Raw genomic sequence first — 25382 nt, 5'->3', positions numbered from 1 at the left:
AATTGGTCTCAGATGGCACAAAGAGCATACCCAGTCCTGTGTTCAACTTATCGTAGGCCATCTGACCCCCCAGCCAAGAGACCAAGGTATTCTAAAAAGAAACCTCTTTCAGCTACGGCCACATCTTCTCAGCCATGTACGTCCTCCAAGCAACAGTTTTGATGGTGTGGTCAGGAGTGTTAACCATCCGACAGACAGAGGTTTATACCTGCAACCTCCTACCCCTCCCTTCTCTCAGATGTCATCTCTCCCCTTTTGGGACTGTGTGGGAGAATATAACATTAGACAAATGGGTTTTAGAAACCATAACATCTGGGGATAGCTCAGTGGTTTGAGCATTGGCCTGCTAAACCCAGGGTTGTGAGTTCAATCCTTGAGGGAGCCACTTAGGGATCTGGGGCAAAAATCAATACTTGGCCCTGCTAGTGAAGACAGGGTGCTGGACTCAATGACCTTTTGGAGTCCCTTCCAGTTCTATGAGATAGGTATATCTCCATATATATTTTACCCATTCCTCCTCCCCATCCTTCTTCAGGAACCCTTCTTGCAATCAGTTGCTGGTGCAAGGTGTTACCTCCTCTGTGTTTAGGAGCAATAGAACCAGGCCCTGTACTAGCACAGGGGAAGGCGATTCTATTCAAAGTACTTCCTGATCTCCAAAAAGAATGGTGCCTGGAGGCCAATTTTACATCTCATGTCTCTCAACAGATATGTAAAACAACAGAGATTCAGGATGGTGACCCTTGCAGCAATAATTCCCTTGTTATATCTAGGGGATTGGCTTACAACTCTTGACCTACAGGGTGCATATTTTCATGTTGTTGTTCACCCTTCACACAAGAAAATTCTTTGTTTTCTAATCAACAGCGAGCACAATCAATACAAGGTGCTCCCTTTCAGCCTATTTCTGCCTCAAGGGTATTCTCAAAGATTCTGGTGGTAGTTGCTGCCCATCTACATCATCTGGTTATAATCGTTTTCCCATATCTGAATTATCGGTGCAGATCATTTTAGGAAGTCTTGGCAGCAGTAAAGATGTGTTCTCTTTTTCACAGCCTGAGACTTCAAATCAACCTTGAAAAGCCCATTTTTGACTCCAGTACAGCGCCTAGACATCATAGGAGCTTCCTTGTATGCAGAGACTGGCAGTGCCTACCGCCTTTCCAGCAAATTTCTCACACTAATGACTCTCATCTCAGGGACCAGGACAAACCTCAATTAACAAGAAAAGATTGTCTTCACATGCAGGGACATATGTCAGATTGCATTTTTGTAATGCAACATGTCAGATAATATCTCTGAGGTCTACAGGAGTGGCTTTGAACAGTTTGAAGAAGTTTACAAATCAAGCAAGCACAGCCTAGGAAGATTAGGGGGCTGACAGTAATGGGTTCTGCAGTCAATCATCAGTGCAGGCGTCCCATTCTTTCAGAATCCTCCTACCATAGTGATAACATTGATGCTTCACTTTTAGGTTGGGGGGCACATCTGGGACTAATAAGGTGCAAAGAAAATGGTCACTACAAGAGCAGCTTCTTCACATCAATAATTTGGAATTGAGAGCAGTCAGAAATGTTTGTCAACACTGTCTGCCTCTAGTCAGATCTGTAAAGATAGTGACAGACAATGTGACATGCATGTATTATATCAACCATCAGGGAGCATGTTCCCATTTCTCTGTGTCAAGGTGATAAAACTCTGGAATTGGTGTATAGCCAATCAGATAGTCATCTCAGCTTCTTGCCTCCCAGGTATACAGAACGTCATGGCCAGATGACCTCAACAGATACTTCTTTCTAAATTACAAATGGGAACTGGACTCTTGAGATCTCCACACAATAGTCAGCTTCGGAATTCCCTGAGGCTGATCTGTTTGCCACTGCAGCCAACACAAAATGCATCAAGTATTTCTTCAGTGGGGGTCTCAATCCCCAATTGTTAGGGGATGCTTTTCTCATCTCATGAATGAAGGTGCTTCTTTGTGCACATTCACCAACGCCATTACAGTTAAAGTTCTCAACAAGATCGGACCAGAGTTGTACTGATTGCACCAAAGTGGCCAAGATAAAATTTGGTATTCCTGTCTAATCAGACTCATCTTATGCTCTCTGTGGTGACTTCCATTCATTCCTTATCTACTGACTCAGGATGCCAGTCAAACACTTCACCCCAGCCTTCAGATTCTGAGGCTCCAAACATGGCTTCTTGTGGTTTTCGAGAATAGTGGTATCCTGTTCGTCAGCAATACAACACATAATATTAGTAGTAGAAGAGACTCCACAAAAATACTCACCTTCAGAAATGGAAAGATGTTCTCTTTGGTATAACAGCAGTTGTCAGATTTTGCCAACTTGATCTCTTCCCAGGGTATTGGATTACCTGTTGGAATTGAAAACATCAGATCTTTCTATGAATTCCATTACAGTACACTTAGCAGCACTTCCATTAGGTACTTAGCTTTTCACACACCCATGGGGTTTTTTCGTTCTTCACTGACTCAACCATAGCAAGATACCTAAGAGATTTGTTGAATCCCCGCAAATCAGAAATCCTACTCCTAGCTGAGACCTCAACCTAGTCCTTAATTGCCTTATGAAACATCCTTTTCAGCCATGAGCTCTGTGAAGACAGCCTTCCTGGTAGTCATCACTTCTGCCCCAAGGGTTTGAGAATTGGGGGGCTTTAATGGAAGACCCCTCTATTTATGGTCTCACCAGAGACAAAATGTCACTATGGGCCCATCCAATATTTTTACCTAAGGTGTCCTCAAAATTTCATATTAATCAAACCTTTCATCTCCCATTTTTTCTCCAAAACAACATTGGACTAGTCAAGAAGCTATATTCTATACACTAGATGTCACAAGGGCATTACTCTTTTATCTTGAGAGAGGACCAAACCATTTAGAAGATCTCCTAGACTGTTTATATCCACTGCAGACAGAAACAAGGGTTTGGTCATTTCAAAATAGAGGTTATCAAAGTATATCTCTGGATATATTAACATCTGTTACAACTGAACTCACGTTCAGCCCCTTGAGAGTGATAGCACGTTCCACAGAAGCACCAAATATTTCTGTAGCCTTACTTAAGGATGTACCAGTTGCAGTGGCAACTTGGTACTCTGTTCATGGTTTCTAATCATCATGCCTTGGTGTCTACAGCTAGATTATGTCAAAGTTAGAATCAGGACTCACAATTTGTCAGACCACTCTTTTATTAGTGCAGCACTCCGCCAATAACACCCAGATAATGTGAGCACCATGCAAGGCACAAACTATCTTATTTATACAGAAAAAGGGTGAGTATTTAACAAGATAACAAAGGAAGCAGAATCTGATAAGTTTACCTGGGTAGGCATGCATATCTATTTCCTTTACTAACTATTACCTATACCTCTGTTAATGTTTCACCATTAGCACCCTTGTTTATGCCTAATGTTTCTTTTCCTGGTACCTGTTATTTCAACATTCTTATTTCTGCTTAAAGGTACATACAACATTTATCCATTCTTATTTTTACAGTTTAATTCATTCTACTTTCATAATCCCTCCTTTTGGTCAAGCTCACGCCATGACCAAAATTTTACTGGTTCCACAAATCAATTGTTCTTTATTTCTTCATCAGTGATATTTAAAATCGTCATATCAGCACTCTGGTTTGGGGCAGCTATCTGTGTGGCATGTCTTACACCATTTTGGATGCAACAGGAGATTAACTGAAGACATCCAAAAATTACTAAGATTCCAAACAGGATAGTCAGGGCTCCATGAAACAACCAGTTTCCTATGCCAGAGAAATTGAACAGGTTACTTAGCCACTTCCATAAAGAACTTGGCTCTACATGGGGAAGATATGCAATTTGTTCTAAGTGGCTATAGCGATCTGTTACCTCATTGATATTGTATAAACACACAACATTGTTTTCCAGTGAGAGCACAGGTCCCTCCTTTGGCCGCTAGCACTATGTCCAATGCCTGATGGTTTTGGAGGGCCACCTGTCGGATCGCCCCTGTTTCTTTGGCCAGGGCTCTTAAACTTTCTCTGGTTTTATTTGCCATTATTTTAACTACTGATTGTAACCTTAAGAGCCTTTTTGCCTGGTGTATTGCTCCCCCAAGTGGGATAAAGGAACTGCCAATCGCCTCTTCCCAGGTGTCATTACTGTTCCATATTGTGTTAAATGGACAAGGTCCTCCAGTGAGGTCTGGGGAATTGAATGGGTAGCCAGGACAGGAACACCAGTTTGAGAGTGGGCTGGGATGTGGCTGCAGACCTAGCATTTAGAAATATTAAGGGTCTGAGCTATCCACACTTGCTGCTGGATAAAAGAATTGTCATTGTGGACTCCCCAGACCTTAAGACACCAACAGCCGAGGAACAGGCACCACCAGAGGTGCATTTTGGAGGCAGGGCCCTTCTGGTTCTGACAACCTCAACTGAGGGAACTGCAGTCACAGTTTTATGTCCACCAGGCAGCAGGCGCTAGGCTCACTACTGCTTCCTCTTGGGCCTTGCTTTATGTAGTCGTCTGCTTCTGGCAACCCTTAGGAGAACATAGATTGTAAGGTATTGCAGGCTGTTCCTCTACATCTTCTTCTGGAGTCACAATTGACTCTGCGTGTTCCTGAGGTGATGATTGGTTCACTGGGGGTGGTGCATTTATACGCGGCGAAGCATGTATCCACTCTAAGATGCCAGACAGTTTAACAGCCGTCAGGGTAGTAAGCAGTGCCTGGTGATTCTTTGATATTCTTTAAGTCTCTTTACTACTTCTTCCTTGACTCTGGCTATAACAATGGCCTTCACACCTTTATCTTTTCCTGATGCATACATTCCTCATTCACACAAATAGATTGAGAATACAAACAGTAGTATTTATATCGAGCAAAAAAGCATTGCAAATTAACCCTTGCAAGTTTTGCAATTGATAACCAAGACAATTTACATTGAGACCCAGGCCTTCAGTGTTTCTCTAATTTACTTAACATAGACACAATAGAGAATCCTGTCTCTTACTACCTAAATCTTAAAACAAAGAGTTAGAGAGGGCCCAATTTGTAATGCATATGGGAAAACGGAATCTTATAGTCCCAGGCGGTCATTTCTTTCTGCTATTCAAAAAGGGTGGCTAGCAGGATGAAATCAAATTATACTTTAATTCTTATGGGACATTATAAAATCCTGCTTCTACATATCCCCCTTTTGACACTAAGATTATTAATCGCCAATGTCACTTTTTATTTAATTCACGTAATAGAAAATACTGGGAGGTGATTTGGGCCTGTGACTTTAGCTTTGCACACATTTGTTTTATCCACCAGCACATTTTAAACATTTTAATTAAACACATACAATTTAAAACCAAAAACACAATTAGAGGTAGTAGCATTAGTATGCCAGTAGTTGTGGGAGACCATCCAGAAAATATGTTATACCAATGGTAAGCTGTTATGTTTTTCTGTAGTGGCAATTCTTAACATGTCCCCATTTGTGTGTATAATACAAATGGTCCAGTTTTTCACATTACCTTTTTACCTTTTAACAGATGATTGGTAACTGTCTGCCATTTAATGCCAAGCTTGATAGAGAACTGAGCTAAATTAGTGCTTACAGTAAGCTGAGACTTTTTTGTTGTTGTTGTCGTGGCAGATAGTAAATGTGATTATTGGTAAACACAGTACTTACATTACATTTACATTTGTCTTCTGGTGGGTTGCTAACACGTTTTTAAAACCTTTTCCCCAGAATTAACACATACACATAGCCCATTATACAGTACTTTGGATTATCTGAAAGACAAAAATAACATTTTCTACCCCTTTTGAGGTGGCATTGATTATTACTTAAAAGATTCCTTTCTTTTACAAATACCCTTGCTGATTGCAGGCAAAACAGAGGAATTACCACCATATTTTCTTGTTTTTTTTTTTTCTATAGGCAGGCCAGGTTTTAAAGGCTTCTACTTTTTAAGGGTTATGCGGAAATTATTCCACTGTTTAGTTATTAAATTCATGAGGTGGTGTACCTCAAGTTTCTCCTCTTATATAACAGACCAATTTTGTAATGTTTTTCCTGCTGTGTTAAGCTTTAAGTTTATTCACAGGTAATCGCTGAGAAGCATCATTACCATATTACTTTAAAGGATTTTTCCAAAAATCATACACACTACAAGTTGTTACAGGGGTACTTACTAACATTAAAGTTATTTTAATATTTAATATTAACAGTAACATTAGCATCAAATCTATTAAAGGTATCTTGTTATACCATGCCTTTTATGTAGGCAATTTGTTTGCTGACCAGATATGTTCTTTATTTGCAGCTTCTTTTGTGCTGGCAGTTCTCACCTTTCTTTATCAGTTAGGTAATTTGCATCAGCACAGGCTTGGCTTTTGGATTCAAAGCCTTCAGCAGAGCTCAGAGACCCTGTCTTAACACACAGGGATCTGAAAAAGAAAACACAGCCTATTGCGGCTCTATTTGGAGCCCTGATAGGATTTTAATTTAGCAGCACGTTTCATTTGCATTTTTTTTTTACCCCTTTCTACAATATACACTGCACATGTCCTAGGGAAAATGCATATTCTTTCTATACTATAACTTTTTAAAAACATTAGCCATATTAATTTTTACATAAGGTGTAACTGTTTCTTTTGTTCTTACAGAATTTTCATGTACTCTTATCAAAGTGACAGTCTGATTACGCAGAGCCATTTTAAGGCTCAGTGTTTTTAACATAGCTTCTTTTTGTTTTGTGTACCTCACCTCTGCTGTTGCTTCAGAGGGTCACTGTTAATTTCTTATTCTTTCATTACAGCTCTTATCTGCTATTGGTACAAAAAAAACAAACCAAACAAACAAAAAGACTCCAGAATCTCTACCTATTCTCCTGATTTTGACTGCCCTATTGCAGCCATGACTTGGTCTTTATTTAAAAACATTTTAATTTTTGTAAAGAATCAAGTTACCCCTTAGGGGTTAAATGCTAAATCCCAAAGCCAAACAGCACTAATTATCTGTGTCTTGCAAAAAGGTCTGTCAGTTTTGCAACTTTGAACTAAAGAGTCAAATGAATTTTTAGTGGCATTAAAAACAAAAACAAAAACAATTTATCTTACAGCTACAAAACAGGAGTTTTACAAACCAGATGTGCTGGTTTAGATTTAGAACTTTACATATTTTCACAGACAAATAGATACATACACATTTTCTTTTCCTTAACATTTTTTTTTACACTGCTTTGTCTTTACATAGCTGTATATATATTTGGATTATTTACAGGCACTCTTCTGGAAAAGGGCCCATTTTCCCTTCAGAATGGCTGCAAAGAAACCAAGAATTCTCTCTCTTTAACATGGTCCTTTTTTAACATTTTCACAAAGTTTAACTGCTTAATTCTCTCCAGCATCTGTAGAGTTAACTTTTCACTCTCTTTCCTTAAATCACTTGTTTATATCCCAAAATGACACCTTTATCACCTCAGATTTCACCATTTTAAGTATTGTTCCAGGGGTTCATGCCTGCACTTCCTGCTTTTCTTATTCCTGACACTATTCCCTTAGGGCTTTCAACCTGTTTTTCAGTTTATCTGTTGCTTGCCTGCTTGTCTGGGCTCAATCCTGCTTTTTCCAATGAACCTTTTGTGAGTGATATTGTGGTCATTTCACAATTTTGAAAGAAATGTTCAAGGAAAGGGACCAGGAAGGGTGGGGGCCTAGTTGAGGAGCCCCACGCCTTGCTGAATTGGTAGTGGAACACTAAAGAATCAGTTTCTGAGGCAGACAACAAAGGGGAACAGAACAAGGGACTTTTTGTCCTTTTTACAATGAGATGGGAGTATGAAGGGGGTTGGATCAATCCGGGGTTTGGAGAACGGGGTAAAGGGGGGTGCTCAGTCTGGTGGTGGGAGAGGAGGCTTTTAATAAAGCTTTTAACTTATTATTTGAATATTTGAGAGAGGCGAGTTTTGATTTTGTCCACCTGTGATTTGCCTCTTGCCACCACTGCATGAAACGATTAACCTCTCCTTTAGCCAATTTAGTTCTAGATTGGCTGAATTTGTCCTTTAAAACGTCCACTCAGTCTTTGTTTCAAGATTTTAACAGTGGCCACTGAGTTTTGAGACCCGCTGAGTTAACCTAGACCATTTTTCCAGAAATTTACAGGAGTCTGGACCCTTTTTACAGGAGTCCGGACCCATCCTAAATACATAAAATGAGCCGGCGTTCATTTAGGGAACGGTCCCGACTTAGACGTCTGGTTACCAATACAGGAGGACTTCACACACCAATCACACAAGAAGGAAATTCGGGTTCGTCAGAGCGATGCCCAGTGCAACACACAAAAGGAGCCCACAGGCTACTGCCTCAATCGCCCTTGCTTTCACACCAGGGGTTTTACCCAAAGTGTGGTCCGGCTGCGATTGTGCAGATTCCGCTCACTCAGACCGCGGGGACAGGAACCCCTTGGTCAGCCTATCCCCGGACGGAGACAGCACCCAGACTCAAACACTCCACAAGAAGATGGATAGACACAGAGACAGGACAGTCCTCAGTTTGGACAAAACACAGAAATAATTACCTGACCAGATTCCTGATGTCAGATCCCGGGATCCCTTCCCGAACAGAATGGGAACCAACAGGTTCGATGGCGTAGACCTCACTGTGGCTGTGCACCTTTCCGCTCTAATGGAGGACCGCTCAGGCCAAATGCCCAGGTGCCGGCTGCCACGGTCATCCTACAAAAATGGTCAGGAATCAAACGGCTCCAGTGAAAACGGTTGCCATCTCGGTGGAACCTCCAAATTGTCAAAGTTAGAATCAGGACTCACAATTTGTCAGACCACTCTGTTTTATTAGCGCAGCGCTCCACCAATAACACCCAGATAATGTGAGCACCATGCAAGGCACAAACTATCTTATTTATACAGATAAAAGGGCAGTACTTAACAAGATAACAAAGGAAGCAGAATCTGATAAGTTTACCTGGGCTAGGCATGCATATCTTATTTCCTTACTAACTATTACCGATCCTCTGTTAATGTTTCACCATTAGCACCCTTGTTTATGTCTAATGTTTCTTTTCCTGGCACCTGTATTTCAACATTTATTTCTGCTTAAAGGTACATACAACATTTCTTTAATCCATTCTTATTTTTACAATTTAATTCATTCTACTTTCACAATTAGATGCTGCTGTAGGCAATGCAGTCTCTTCTGTATTGGACTCTGCTCCAAATCTCCTGCCTCCTTAGGGGGGGATATTGCTGGAGAGTCTCCTGAATTGTAGCACCCATAGGAACACTACTCGGAGAAGGAGAGGTTACTCACCTTGTTCAGTAACTGCAGTTCTTCAAAGTGTGTCTCTATGGGTGCGCCACTGCTGCCCTCCTTCCCCTCTGCTTCAGTGGGACTTTGTAGTGTTGAAGGAACTGAGGGTGGGTCACCCGCACAGCCCCAATGTAGCCTTGGTACAGACATGAGGATCTGTGGGGCACATGCGTGGGCTGAATGGGCATTGCTACCAAAAAAAACCTTGATCAAAAGTTCAGGGTGCAGGCACACCTGATGTGGAGCACCCACAGGGAGACACATTTCAAAGTTCTCCAGTTACTGCACACTATAAGTAAACTCTCCAACAGTGTCAAAAATCTGTGCAATCAAGAGATGATCACTTCTTGCAAAATGGTATTTTGTTCCTCAGAAGATGGTTTTGCTGAATCTGTAATGTTTTTATATGTTTGTTTTCTCATCTCTGATCTCTTTAATTGCTTTACATTAAAACAATGGGCTTTGCAAAGATGTCATGTCTTGCGTTATTAAAATGTTTCTGAAATCTTTTTTCTTTTTCAGTCTGATCTTGTGGATCAGAGTATATTTAATTTTATCCCAGAGGGGGAACATTCAGAGATTTATAAAATACTCTCTACTCATCTGCTGGAAAGTGATTCATTGACACAAGAATATTTAAAATGTAAGTTGTATTGCTAAAAAATCTGGTAGATGTGGGAGTCTTATCATAGAGTCTTTATATGGGCAACTCAGTTTCAGTGAAAGTAAATGCATATGGGATTTCAGGGTGAAACTTATAGGTCTTAAAGGAAAAAGATGATTCATTTTATTTTCTGAAGTAAATCAATCTTTTATTTTAAAATTTCCCAGTGACCAGAATAACATTGCATGTCATAAACATTTCCAAAACACAGGGAAAGTATTTCTGTTTATAATTTATTATCACATAATCATAGCAGCTGGAGAGGATAAAGATCTATTACGTCATACACCACTGGAATCATACTTCCAGGCACTTCCCATTAGGCAGCTGTCCATGGAAACTTCTCTAGTAGGAGTTCCGCTCTTCTGTGGCTTCTCTGTAAAGCTGAAGTATGGAGAGTGAGTGCTGCTGAGCCTTTCCAAACACAAATCCAATAGTTTTCTCTCCACTACGTTGGGTAATTCCATGTTGGGAAAAAAATAAAATACCATAAGCCATTTTTCTCCATTGCAGCATGTATATTAAATTCTTTATTAAATATGTTGTTTGTGATAGTGTTGTTGCCATGTAGGTCCCAGGATATGAGACAAAGTAGGTGAAGTATTATCTTTTATTGGACCAACTTCTTCAGTTCAAGCTTTTGAGCTATACCAACCTCTTCTTCTGATCTAGGAAAGGAAATCAGAGTATCTGAGCTAAATACAAGTTGGGGACAGATTGCTAAGCATAAGAGAAAAGGGATATGGCATGTTGCAGGAAGCCACTTGAAAGGAAATCTGCAACTGAGGATTATATTGTTATGCATGGGGGTTTGAAGAAGGTGATTAGGGATAGTGTGCGGTGGGGTGTGTTAGAAATTATTGTAATGAGCCCTAAAACTAGTGTCCCCTATTGCAGCTGTAGTTTTTGGTGTCTAGCAGATTTATGAATGTAAGTTCCCAGGCTCAGTTTTGAAGGTGTTTTGAAGGTGCTATGCAGGTTTTCTTTGAGGATGAGTATTGAAAGATCAGACAGGGAGAGACTGCTTTGTGAAAAGTTTCTGCCTACAGGTGATATAGTATTTTTATCTTTTATCATTTTTCTGTGTGAGTTCATTTAAGACCATAGTGATATCTGGTTTCATCCACAAAGTTATTATTGAGGCTTTTGATGCACTGGATGAGGTACACCACATGTTGTGATAAGCATGTTTAGGACCCATGAATTTTAAAAGGTATATTATACGAGGTGTTGATCATTGTAGAAGTGATGATATGTCTGCAGGTTTTGCATCTGTTGTTCTGGCAGTCTGGTGACAGTTTGAGTTGGTGAGCTCTGCTTTGTAGGGAGCTTGTTTCAGATGATTAGCTTGGTGAGATTTGGGGGATTGTTTGAAGATCAGAGGAGGAGTTCAGGAAAAAATTATTTCAGGGTATGGTCCCCATCAACCATAGGTGTAATTGTTTGATGGTACCCCTTATGGCAGGGGTCCCCAACGCGGTGCCCATGGGCGCATTTAAATGGGCCCGCGTCCTGGCTGGCAGTTGGACATCCGCTGAAATTTCGGCGGCATTTTGGTGGATGCTCGACTGCTGCCACGGTCCTTCGTCTGACGCCTGCCAGACGAAAAGGTTGGGGACCACTGCCTTATGGGTTTCCGTGGGGTGTGGTAGGTGAGAGCTAGGGGTGTGCGGTCAGTGGTGTGTGTTTTTGTTTGTGTTTTTGCTGTATTGAGGCAGGTTCTCTGGGGGATTTGGATGGCCCTTTCCATGATGCGATCTACTTCTCGGATGGAATGTTCTTGTTTAGTAAAGGCAGTTTTATGTGTATTTAGGTGAGTATTCTGGACTTCCTCTTCAGAGCAAGTTCTGTGGTATCTGAGTGGCTGGCAGTAGATAACAGATTTTTTGGTGAGTCTGGGGTTGTTTCTAGATCTTTGGAGATAAATATGGTAATCCCTGGGTTTCTTGTGGAAAGCTGTTTGTACGATTCCATTGTTGAATCTGATCATGCTGTCCAGGAAGTTGATGCCGGTGTGGAAGCGTTTTAGAGATAGTTTGATCAGTGGGTGGTTCTGGTTGAAGTTGTGGTGAAAATCTATGAGGGAGTTGGGTCTTCTGTTCAGAGTATGAAAATATCAGTATATTTGTATCTCAGGTATATTGTTGGTTTTGTGGTACATTTTTCCAGATATAATTCCTTTAATGGGCCCATGAGTAGGTTAGTATTTTGGAGAGCCATGCCAGTACCCATGGCTGTTCCCATGGTTTGGACAAAGTGTTTGTTGTTAAATGGGAAGTTGGCCTCATTGACGTAGTCATCATGTTTAAGGGCTAAAGCAACTCCCTCTTTGCTGGTTTGATCACTATCTGGTGGTTGGATTTTAAAGGCAGCATGTCTGTCCTTTTGGTGGTAGGAAGACTGTGGTGATGTAATATTTGTGGAGGATTTCATTGTATCTTTTCATAAAGGAGTTGATGTAATGATCCAGTGTTGGTTTCATCCACAGGGGTGGGGGTCCAGTCAGATGATTCTTTTTTCTTATGACTGTCAGTGGGATTGTAGTAGTTGTGGGTGGTGGTGTCTTAATTGTGAAAGAATTCCTTGAGGAGGTGCATGGGTCCTACACGTGCCAGTCACGTGTGGTGTATTCATTCAGCGCATCAAAGCCCCGGTAACAGCTATCTGAATGAAACAGACAATCGTGCTCTCAAATGAACTCATGCAGAAAAATGATAAAAGATAAAAACACCCTGTCACCTATGATCAGACCACTTTTCGCAAAGCAGTCACTTGGTATCTGATCTGTTAATACTTGTCCTCAAAGAAAACCAGCACAGTACCTTCAAACGTGAGCCTGGGAACTAAAATTCATAGGCCTGCTAGACATTAAAATCCTGGACTCAGCCGGGACACTAGTTTTATGGCTTATTACAAAAATTTGTAACACTCCCACATCACACCCCTTATGCATCACAATTTAACCCTAAATTGCACAATTCTTTTTCAAGTGACTTCTTTCAACATGCTTATCCCAATTCGTATTTAGTTCAGAGACTCTGATTTCCTTCCCCAGACCTGAAGAAGAGCTCTGTGTATCTCAAAAGCTTGTACCTTCTACTAACAGAGGTTGGTCCGATAAAAGATACTAACTCACGTATCTTGTCTCTTTTATGAAATACATATGCTAATTATTATTGCTTTTATATGAATCTCTATTGGTGCATGTTTCATTATGTAAGCTGCTTTTCATTATATTGTTTCAGCAAAAAATCAACTAGAATTCTGTTGCCATATGCTGCGAGGAACAATAGATCCAAAAGAACCACCTACATATGAATATGTAAAGTTTATAGGAAATTTTAAGTCTTTGAATAATGGTAAGAAATGCTTCACTGTAATGTGGCTAAAATTAAAGGCACTTTCCAAAGGTTTATACATTAGGAAAGTTTGTGAAAACCTAGTGATAATATTTAAAATATTTCTTTCTTATTTTGAAAGATACTAGACCATGACACAGGTTGTGTTGTTTCTACTTAGCATTACTGAAAAAATAATACTTCTTTATATTTGGTATTATATTGTAGACAGTAATGTCTGAGCAGGTGAAAGTAAAATAAAAATAGTACCTTTCAGCTCTATAACTCCTTCCATTAAAGAGTGTTAATGTTTGTAAAACACTTTAATAAACATTTTACACAAGAGAAGACATGAGGTAAGGAAAAATTTAGGCCAGTGTTTTAAAGTGCCTAAGTCCATATCTAGGTACATTACTAATTAACATGTTTTTTAGAGTTACTGAATACCTACAGCTGTCATTGGCTTCCAGTGGGTTCAGAATTAGAACCTACGTCTCCACCTTACACTCAATCCTGTGATTTAATCAACAATTATCCTTCATAGAACACTCAGAACAAAACCACAGCAGCTGTTGTTTTCTTTAATATGGTATCGGAAGGGCAAGGGAATTTATCTCTTAACTGCACGGTTTTTCCTCCAGAGTATAAGATAAATTGAGCTCTCAAAGGATAAATGTGTGGATGAGGCTGCCTAAATTGTTATACATTTTGTAAGCAAATAGAATGTTATAAATATTCTGCATTTGGAAGACAGTACAGGAGGCAGAAAAGTCCTAAATGCTGTAGAACTTACCAGTTTTGACATGAAATTTAAATACACAATATATCCTAATGGAATATTTTAACCCAGGTTATATCAGATTGGTATTATGTAGGAAAAAGATTTCAAGCAAAGACGTTCTATAGGAGCGACTTACTTGTTCTCTGCTAGCTGTCTATACTTGATCATGTAGGAGGATTAGTGGGCCTCTGCGTTGTTGCATCAATAAACTGGGTGATGTTATCTTGAGCTGAGCAAAGTCTAGAAAAGAAAGCCTTACCTAAGGATTCAAGAGAAAAAGGTTACTGTAGTACTTTTCTCTCATGACTTCATTGGGGCTAAAAATGACAAAACCTGATGAAAAATTCAGAAATTTAAAACCATTTGTTAACAAGTAGTCGAAAATAATCTAGCTAATTAAAATAGAGCTATTAAGAAGCAATGTTCTAAGTTTTATTGGTTTCCTGAAACCATCTGTTGTCCGTGACTGTATTTAAGTAGCTGGACTCTAATTTTAGTTGTTAGAGAAGTCCCTTGCTGGTTTTGATAACATGGATATGACTAGTACTATTAAATTATATGCCACATCTATGTATTTTTAAATGTAGCTTTGCTCATAATTCGTAGTAAATTTATAGTATCTTACAATAAGTTAATGTTGGGGGTTTTGCCAACTTTGTGCCTCCATGCACATTTTGTAACTAAGGCTATGTCTACACTACCACTTACTTTGGTAGATCTTATGTCAATCAGGGATGTGAATAAGCCACCAGTGACCTAAGTGCCAGTGTGGACAGCACTATGTCTGTGGGAGAGTTTCTCCTGCCAACATAGTTACCGCTGTTCATTGGGGGTGGATTAATTAAGTCCACGGGAGAGCTCTCTCCCATTGGCTTAGAGCTGCAACGCTTGGGAGCTTACAATGGCGCAGCTGCATCGGTGTAGCTGTGCTGCTGTACATTCTCTAGTATAGCCATAGCCTAACTCTTCTCCCTCTCCATCTTCCCCCCACTCCATCTCCTTCAGTCCACAACTCAGCGCACAACGGTTATGAAGGAACTATCCAGCGGCCCCATCGGCCTTCATATGAAGACAGAGTTTGTTTTGTAGCTACAGTTAGGTTAGCTACACCTCAGTTTATCAAGGTACGTTTGGGATTTTCCTCCGCACAAGTGAAAACAAGTGTTTATGACACTTGGTAAACACTTGAGTGTGCTCAGATCATGAAACTTTCAATGTGACCGTACCACTTTACATACTGCTACAAACTTTTGATCCAAAACAATGCGGACATCTGGTCTACACTGTTTTCACCGAGGAGTGTCCTCCACATTGATGACAATATTAGAGAAGTATTTTTGCAGTTTGTTACAGTTTAAAATAACCTCAAAGGCCATTGGTTTCAGTGCATATTCCAATGTCATAAATATTGGTTTTGATTTTGATATCACGCCAGCATTACTCAAGTCAGTTGAGTTATGCCAGTTTAAAGTTAGTGCAATTGAAATCAGATTTTGGCTCAATCTGCTTTAAATACATAAAAACAATGAAAGTGCCTAAAAAATAACTTTTAAAGCTATGTTCTTGTGCATTTATCTGCCTACTTTGAGTAAGTCTGAATTTCATAAGAGCTTCTACATTAGAATTGAGCAGATTTGAGAGACTTTTTTGTTTATTTTTCTAGGAAATGTGCACTGTTGAAGAACCCAATGAAGAGTTCACATCTAGACATAGCTTAGAGTGGAAGTTCCTGTTCTTGGATCACAGGTGCCATTCCTTATAATAAAGTAGTACATAGTAGCATTCTGGCAGTAATCTTTAGACTACGTTAATCAGCACTAACTATTCATAATCTGGGTTGGGATTTGTGTGGGTTTTTGTTGTGATTATTTTGGAGAACATATTGTAAATATGAACTAGAATGAGACTGATTTTATTGTTTTTATATGTAAAAATAAAGTAACATTATCTTCTGTATTAACTAGGGCACCTCCAATAATAGGCTATCTACCATTCGAAGTTCTGGGGACATCAGGCTACGATTACTATCATGTAGATGACCTAGAAAATCTGGCAAAATGTCACGAACACTGTAAGTAAATGTCAAAACTCTGTGTTACAAAGACCAACCTCAATTAAACATCTGTACATTATGTGAAAGACTTCTTAATTATATTGAATTGTGTGGAGAGGGCAGGATATATACTGAAATCCTGCATCACTCAAGTGATGCTGTCTGTGGCAAGACCACTGTTTTCTGCTGCAAAATGTTTATAGTTCATTTATTTACAGACACCTGAGATGTGATCTCATACCACAGCCTTCTAATATAAAGAAATTACAAATCATGGCTGCTGTAGCTGAAAAAATTTGTAATATAACTTACTGAAGAGCCTTCTCTTCCATTGTGTGTAGTACTTGAAATAGAAGTTCCTCTTTTTCTTGTCTTGTTTTTAGTCATTGTCCTAATGTCAGTCAGATTCAGGGGAAGATCTCTTAGTTTAGATTTAGTGAATAATATAAATAATTGAATTACCACTGTCAAGTATCAGAGGGTAGCCGTGTTAGTCTGGATCTGTAAAAGCAGCAAAGAATCCTGTGGCACCTTATAGACTAACAGACGTTTTGGAGCATGAGCTTTCGTGGGTGAATACCCACTTCCTCAGATGCATGCATGTTGCATCTGAAGAAGTGGGTATTCACCCACGAAAGCTCATGCTCCAAAACGTCTGTTAGTCTATAAGGTGCCACAGGATTCTTTGCTGAATTGCCACTGTGTCACAGAATTAACATAACATGTGAAAGCAAAGAAGTCTTGTTCTTTTTTATCTTCTAGTAATGCAATACGGGAAAGGGAAGTCATGTTATTACAGGTTCCTGACAAAGGGGCAGCAGTGGATTTGGCTTCAAACACATTACTATATTACTTATCATCAGTGGAATTCCAGGCCAGAGTTTATTGTCTGTACACACACAGTAGTAAGGTAACAGTTGTTTTTTATTAATTTTAGAGAAGCTCTCTTAATTGGCAACTGTATTGCTGATGTTTTTAAAACATTGGAAAGATTTAACTAATAGTAGTTTGCAAAGACATTGTGTAGCCTCCTGAGTGTTTGTACCCTTTATTCCATGAGCATAACAGCATGTCTGAGGAAGTCACATTTTAAGACATTATTGTAAAAAACATTTAGACGAGGTATAATAAATGTGGTTTGTTCTTTTGTAGTTATGCAGAAGTTCGAGCAGAAAGAAGGCGAGAACTTGGTATTGAAGAGTCTCTTCCAGACATAGCAGCAAATAAAGTGAGCTTCCTAACTCTTTTTTTTTTGTATTATATGGTGTCCCTTTGTACTGCTGTATATCTGATTTTTTTTTTTTTTAAAATCAGAATGTAGGAAAGTTTTTATCCTCTGCTGCTACAGCTAATGCAATGCTTTTTAACTATGAAATATTATCTCATGACTAAGAAGATGTAGGAAAGGTGACTGCTTCACAACATACGACCTTGGAGTTCTTCTTTATTATTTTTCGCTTTATTATATGTATGACATAGCATACAGAGGCCCCAGTTAGGATTGGGGCCCCAAAGTGTTAAATGCAAACACAAAGATTGATGTAGTCTCTTCCATCTGAAAAAACAAGGAACAGATAAGGGAGGAAGAGAGAGGGAAATCAGCAGAAAGGGGACAGCATAGCTCCATCACATGGCCTCCCCCCACTTCTGAGAAGCATCCAGAAGTCTTTCTGGATGAATACCCTCCAGATGAGACTCTGAAGGTGTTCAGGATATTGGGCCTCAGAAAGGTAAGTCAGGGGCAGGCACTCATGATGTGCTCCCTTGGTAGTCTGGCAAATTTCCCAGTGGAAATCTGCTGCTTATGGCACAACTAACTATGCCTGCATGTTTCAGAGTAGCAGCCATGTTAGTCTGTATCCACAAAAAGAACAGGAGTACTTGTGGCATCTTAGAGACTAACAAATTTATTTGAGCATAAGCTTTCGTGGGCTACAGCCCACTTCATCGAACACGTAGAATGAAACATTTAGTGAGGAGATACATATACATACAGAGAACATGAAAAGATGGGAGTTGCCCAACCAGCTGTAAGAGGCTAATTAATTAAGATGAACTACTGTCAGCAGGAGAAAAAAACTTTTGTAGTGATAATCAAGATAGCCCATTTAAGACAGTTTGACAAGAAGCTCTAAGGATACTTAATACGGGGGAAATAGAGTCAATGTGTGTAATGGCTCAACCATTCCCAGTCTCTGTTTAAGCCTAAGTTGATAGTATCTAGTTTGCATATCAATTCAGGTTCAGCAGTTTCTCGTTGGAGTCTGTTTTTGAAGCTTTTCTGTGGCAAAATTGCCACCTTTAAATCTGTTACTGAATGGCCAGAGAGGTTGAAGTGTTCTCCTACTGGTTTTTGAATGTTATGATTCCTGATGTCAGATTTGTGTCCATTTATTCTTTTGCATAAAAACTATCCAGTTTGGCCAAAATACATGGCAGAGGGGTATTGCTGGCACATGATGACACATATCACATTGGTAGATGTGCAGGTGAACAAGCCCCTGATGGTGTGGCTGATGTGATTAGGTCCTATGATGATGTCACTTGAATAGATATGTGGATTATCGCTACAAAAGTTTTTTTTTCTCCTGCTGACAACAGTTCATCTTAATTAATTAGCCTCTTAGAGTTGGTTGGGCAACTCCCACCTTTTCATGTTCTCTGTATGTATATATATCTCCTCACTATATGTTCCATTCTATGCATCCAATGAAGTGGGCTGTAACCCACGAAAGCTTATGCTCAGATAAATTTGTTAGTCTCTAAGGTGCCACAAGTACTCCTGTTCTTTATGCCTGCATGGCTTCTTGCTCCTCCAAGAGAGTAATAGAGTACACAGCAGTAGGAAGTGAGTTATGTTTCTGGAGAGGGAAGGAAGTTTGTGCAGCAACACAGGACTGGTGCAGAACTCAGAGTTGCAGGATTTGCCTGCATATCTTTGGACTCTGGGTTTTCATAATTTTGTCTCGCCTTTCTTTTCATGGTACAAACCTGGTCAATGGAAACTCCATAAACTTAAACTTGTAGAGTATAAAAGGACAAAACTTTTTCTGCAGATTTATCTGTCAGGGGTTGATTGGCCCAGATATTTGTTTAATTTGCTAAGCTGTGTTTGCCAACTGAAATATTTATTGTCTATGTACTGAACCATCAAATAAAATGATTTTTATTTGTACCCCTTCAGAATCAGGACTCCGGATCTGATAATCATATAAACACGGTCAGCCTCAAAGAAGCATTGGAAAGATTTGATCACAGTGGTACACCTTCTGCTTCCTCCAGGAGTTCGAGGAAATCTTCGCATACTGCAGTCTCAGATCCTTCATGTATGTGCTTACCATTGAAAACATAATTGCCTTATAAGGGGAGACTGCATCTGTCCTTTTTTGCTGTGTTTTTATTGAAATAATGCATTTTAAAACTTTTAAAATATTCTCTTAATAGTATATCTGAATGAAACACTGAATTTAAAAATGTCCCTCTCAATGACTTAGCTAACAGTAATGCAGCAGCCTGAGGATACCAGGTTTATCCAGAGAGTTCTACATTTAAATGTTGTCCAGTAGAAACCCATTGAAACATCTGATATTAAAATAAAATCTTATTTCATACTATCAGGCCTATACAATTGACAGAAATGTACTTTTGAAAAATTTACCTGAAGCTTTCACTCAGGCAAAACTCCCTTTGACTTCTTTGTGTATGGAGTTACAGGATCAGGCTTATCATTCATATTATTAACAAAATATGTTTTCACTTTTACATTGATCACCATTAGCAACGCCAACAAAGATGACAATGGACACTAGCACTCCTCCAAGACAAAACTTATCTGGTCATGAAAAGACTGCACCAAGGAGGTCATCACTTAGTAGTCAGGTAACTCTTCAAAGGAGAGCCTCTGTGTAAAATCCATTTATTTCACTTGTAAATGAAAATATTTAAATCTACAGTAAACTTTAAATTTTTTTCCCTTAAAGCATAGATTTTGAACTGGAAGTGAAAACATTTTCAGTCTGGGTACTTGATTTCTAAGATTGCATGATCAAGGTTACTTACACAAACGCTTATGCAGGTGTTTAATTTTACATGTTAAACTAAGTGTGACTACTCACATGCATATAGTTAGGGCCATTTTGGTCAATTTCATGGTCACAGGATTTTTAAAATAGTCAGTTTCATGGTTTCAGTTGTTTACATCTGAAATTTCACAGTGTTGTAAGTGTGGGGGTCCTGACCCAAAGGAAGGCCATGGTGAGGGTATCATGGGATTGTCACCCTTACTTCTGTGCTTCTGCTGGCAGGGGCACTGCCTTCAGAGCTGGGCGGCCAGAGAGCTGCCGACTAGGAGCCCAGCTCTAAAGCCAGCGCCGCCATCATCAGCAGCACAGATTTGAGGGTTGCAGGGTATGGAGGTGACTGTCGCTTTTGGAGGGAGCAGGACCAGCATTATGGGTGGGTGATTGCCCAGGGCCCTGTGGTCGAGGAGGAGGGTGCTGTTGTTCCTCCCACACACAGCCAGCTCAAGGCCCCTTTAGCCCCTGAGCACCGTGCCTGGAGCTGGGGAGGGCCAGGACTGGGGGCACTACCACCAGGGTCTCCTATCATGCACTGGGCTCCAGCTGCTAGTCCTAGTGGGGCTAGGGAGGGATGGGACTTCCTCTTCCCCTTCCTGAAGCTAGGTCAAACCCATCTCCAGGAGTGTGCCACCCTTCCTTCAGCACTACCTTCAGAGCTGGACTCCCAGCCAGCAGCTGTGGAACTTCCTGCAGCCAGGGGAGGTTCCTAGAGTTGGGTCTGACCCAGCCCTGAGGGTGACCCCTGCAGGGGAGGAGGAAGGCTCAGCCCTGCCAGGACTAGTATCTGAAGCCCAGCGCACAGTAGGAGCCCGCCTTCCCTACGGTAGCCAGTTTCTTGGGGGAAATGAGATTTCATGGTCCATGATGCATTTTTGATGGCTGTGAATTTGTCAGGGCCCTACATATAGTTAAGCATGTGTTCACTGGGTGGTCGCCTCCCATGACCCCCATCAGGGCCTTCGGACAAGCCTGAAATTGGACCCCTGCCTCAGTGTCCCCTTTCAAGGGGCTTCTTGAGTAAGTCTCAAACACTTTTGTCTATTCATACACCTCCTTGGGGTCTGGTTTATTAAATTAATAAACATTCAAAATAAAATTCTCAAGTCCTTCCTCAAGTTCATTGGTTTACCCCATTATCAGGTCACTTCCAGAGCTTTTCGACCTGTAGTCTCAATCCCCAAGTTCCAGATTTCTCTGATGGAGCCTACTTGTTCCCAGCAGCCTCTCTTGTGCATTTTGGTCTCCCTGAGAATTCTCGCTCTACAGTTTTCTGCTGCATTTTTATAGGTGAATGAGCTGGTCCTTGCTCCTCAGGTGTGCTTCCTTATTAACTAGAGATGACTGTCTCCAGACCTCTAGCCCTTAAAGGGCCAAGACAACATGTATAAACATGCATGTTACAACATGCATAAATCTGTGCTTTCTTTCTCATACAATTTTTCATAAACTAGGTAGAACCCATCCAATAACAAAGTTATGGAATAATTCCATATAGTTCTTGAAACTCTGATAATATTAGAAAATCCCATACAAGCCCTCAGCTATGAGCTATTAATTGACTGTGATTTGAGGCTGGTTTATTGTTGGTTTGAGATAATTAGTAGAGGAATAAAAAGATGCTGTCAACTTTAAAATGTTTGAAAACAAGTATCTTTACTTACTAAGACTATCTTTCAAATGATTACAGTTCTAAAATTCCCATTTCCCTTTCACTATTTGTATTCTTACTTATTTCTGACCTATATCATAACTTGAACAAAGATACCCCATGTAATCACTTGTTCCTGCATGTTCACAGTACTGCAATATTTCAGTTTCAAACATCGCAGGGAGCATTTAGTTGCTTAAAGACTATTATCCCCTTGAAATATTAAAATAAATGTAGACACATTTCTGTTGGCCTTGTGTTATATAACAGTGTGTTTTAACAAAATGTACTGTTTTGCCATCGTGGAATTGACAGTTTCTCTTAAATAATTTAGTTATATCTAGTGTGAGACAAGTTCTGTTGGATAATTATGGTATGCTTTTAAATCTTAGTCCTTAAACGCCCAGTCTGTTGGACAACCATTAGCACAGCCAATGATGTCTCAACCTGCAACTTTACAGATCCAGCCAGGCATGTCCCAGGTATAGATTAGTTTTGTATATTTATTGACTAGCTCTTTCAGCAAATAACCACATCTAGGAATAGCGCATTAAGGATTTTATCATTAACTGAACTGTGTGATGAAAAAGCAGCAAAGAGTCCTGTGGCACCTTATAGACTAACAGATGTTTTGGAGCATGAGCTTTCGTGGGTGAATACCCACTTCGTCGGATGCACGTGTGATGGAAGTCTATTTTATGCAAAGCCATCTTTACTTGCATTCTCTCTTGTGCCTAATTAAGATAAACTTCTCCCAAAATGAGTGTAACAATTGATTTTTGGCCAATTTTGTTGAATGCAAATAATTGTTGTCGTTGTTTATTTAGTGCAAACTGAAGTACCTGAATTGCTATCAGATCCTTAAATGTCCAAATGACATAAATTGTCACTGTTAAAAGTTAAAATCCGTTTTAAAAATCCAGCCGTAAGTATAAAATCAGATTAATATTAGAGTATATGCTCTGGCAGGAAGGAGGGGAGATGCACAATGTACTGGCATGGCAATAGCCTATTTGGCTTTTGTTCTGGTTATCTGCGAGACTGTATCCTCCATGCCCTGTCCTGACAGTTAAAGTTAGCTGATGCTGACAGTCCCTAGAGCTATACAGCTGAGGTTTTGTGTCTTCAGGCTACATTGTAAACCCATCTAATTGCTCAGGCTTTTTGCTGAGAGGTTGACCTGGGTGTAGGGCAGCTGTGTGTTTGTGGGTCCCTTTTGTTTGTTTGGGTTATTTTGTTGAGAGTTCTCTAAACATTAAATGTATGTGTCAATCTCAGAACTTTTCACAACTAAGTAATTGTGCCTAGAGAAGTGCTCCCCAAACTGTCGGATGTACCCCCTCCTGGGGGGCTGGGGTGGAGAAACGTTTTGGTGGGGCCCCTGCACAAAGGATGGGGATAGAGCACCACCCAGCCCTGTTCTGCCCCCCGACCAGCTTCGATCCAGCCACAGCTCCACTCTGCTTCCTGCTCTGCCCTAGCCACAGCTCTGCTCTGCCCCCTGCTTTATCCACAGCCCAGCTCCGGCCCCAGCTGCAACTCCACTCCGCCTCCTGCCCTGCCCCCAGCCCAGCTTCAACCTCAGTCACAGCTCCACTCTGCCCCCAGCTCTAGCCCCAGATGCAGTTCCAGTCCGCCCCATGCTCTGCCCTGCCCTCATTCCATCTCCGCCCCCAGGCCAGCTCCCCTCAAGCCCCAACTCCTCCCCTATTCTCAGTTATGCCCCCAGCTCCACCTTCAGGCCAACCTCCTCTGCTGGGCCAATTGTGCAGTAATGGAGAGGGCACAGACAGGCTCCATTACTGGTAAGGGGGGCGTGAGAGGAAAAGTTTTGGCACCACTGGCCTGGAGATTGTGATAGACAACAAACCGTAGCATGTTACTAGATAGGGCTTGGTTTCCATTGCTACTAGGAAGGGATGATTTACCTTTTGTAGGTCAAGTTTGTCTGTTTCTGATTCAAACTCTTTTAACCTATACATGGCTCTGCAGCCTATGTTCCAGTTTTCAGCCCAGTTGGGAGCCATGCAGCACCTAAAGGACCAGTTGGAGCAAAGAACACGAATGATAGAGGCAAATATTCATCGGCAGCAAGAGGAGTTGCGTAAGATTCAAGAACAGCTTCAAATGGTCCATGGTCAAGGGCTTCAGGTGAGTTACAGTTGGATTAACACTGACTTCTGAGTAAGGACTAAGGATTTAAATGACTTTCAGTATGCTGTCTAGTCAAAATGGATAATATTGGGAAAGCCCTGCCTTATAGATTGTTGCTACAGACAGTCAATTTCCAGGGAAGAAATTATGTATAGTATTTGTGTCTGTCAGTTATAAGATTATTTTCCCATCATTGACTTCATTTCACTAAACTGCTGGAGACACTGGAAAGAGAAACGCAGTTTCTAATTAATGTTGTCTTTTTCAAAATTTTGTACAAGTTGTCTTTGTGCTTCTGTGTAATTGCAAACCTTAAACTAAATATGTAGGGATCTAATTCTTTTCACACCAGAGTAGCACTACTGTATCTCTGTTAAATATTGAATGGCGTTATTCCAGAATGAAACTGGTGTGCGAAGGAGGTTTTAATCATGCATTATCCATTGCTTATAGTACACTCATAAAGCCTCTGACACCTACAATTAAACAATATTTCTGTCTTTAATTGTTTTTCAAAGGTATTGTATTAAAATTTTTTAGTAATACTCTAAACAATCAGTAGTTTGTTTTAAACAAACTAATTTGTGGATTTTCTTAAAGATGTTTTTGCAGCAATCAACTCCTGGATTAAACTTTGGTTCTGTGCAGCTTACTTCTGGGAACTCTTCTAACATTCAGCATCTTACGCCAATAAACATGCAAGGTCAAGTTGTTCAGGCTAATCAGATTCAAGGCGGAATGAACACTGGGCATATTAGTACTCAGCACATGATGCAGCAACAGCCTTTGCAGAGTACAGCAACACAGGTAAAGTTTGTCATAAGTACCTATGCTAGGTGGAATAATCGCACAAAACCAAAATTGAAACCCATTATGGGCCTGCCTGATCCTGCACTGATTCTATATAGAGAATTTCCATTGAAGTCAATGTAAATTTGAATGTGCAAGAAACACAGGTTCATGCCCTAAATGTTTAGGGTTGAAATACATTTTGTTTTCTCTTTCAGGAAAAGGCTTAGATTTTATAGTCTTCTCTTGATAGAAGAATTATCAAGTGTAAATGATGAGCAGTGAATAACAAGTAGTTCTTTTGGAAGGGCCCAGTCTCAAAAGCAGGCTTTAGCTAATCATTCTTCCTTTTCATGTGGCCTTCTCATTCCTCACCCCAGCACTTCCAGGGACTGAGCATGCTTGCACCTGCAGTCCTGCCTGGCCCATCATTCCACCTTCTTGTGCAGTTCTCCTAATGTTATAAGAGTTTTGGAAGAGGAGCATGGGACTGGGAGTGAGAAACTCCTAGATCCTAATCCTGGTACTAACACTTACTCACTGCA

At 40.3% G+C, this 25382-nt stretch overlaps 1 protein-coding gene across 3 annotated transcripts in view; it reads left to right on the top strand.

Annotated features, from left to right (window-relative positions):
* The window catches only part of CLOCK (clock circadian regulator), a 142346-nt gene that overhangs the window by 108929 nt on the left and 8035 nt on the right, over positions 1-25382 (top strand). For all 3 annotated transcript variants that reach the window (XM_030563075.1, XM_030563074.1, XM_030563073.1), the window contains 12 exons: positions 9854-9974; positions 13241-13354; positions 15120-15238; positions 15778-15860; positions 16079-16185; positions 16930-17077; positions 17320-17395; positions 19352-19493; positions 19946-20046; positions 22287-22376; positions 23887-24045; positions 24649-24855. In XM_030563075.1, the coding sequence (XP_030418935.1) occupies positions 9854-9974; positions 13241-13354; positions 15120-15238; positions 15778-15860; positions 16079-16185; positions 16930-17077; positions 17320-17395; positions 19352-19493; positions 19946-20046; positions 22287-22376; positions 23887-24045; positions 24649-24855 (1467 nt within the window). The remainder of the gene's footprint in view (positions 1-9853; positions 9975-13240; positions 13355-15119; positions 15239-15777; positions 15861-16078; positions 16186-16929; positions 17078-17319; positions 17396-19351; positions 19494-19945; positions 20047-22286; positions 22377-23886; positions 24046-24648; positions 24856-25382) is intronic.

The sequence above is a fragment of the Gopherus evgoodei genome, chromosome 5 (assembly GCF_007399415.2).
Source record: "Gopherus evgoodei ecotype Sinaloan lineage chromosome 5, rGopEvg1_v1.p, whole genome shotgun sequence".
Taxonomy (NCBI): domain Eukaryota; kingdom Metazoa; phylum Chordata; order Testudines; family Testudinidae; genus Gopherus; species Gopherus evgoodei.
Note: the sequence above shows the minus strand (reverse complement) of the source record. Positions and strands in the feature narration are given on the sequence as shown.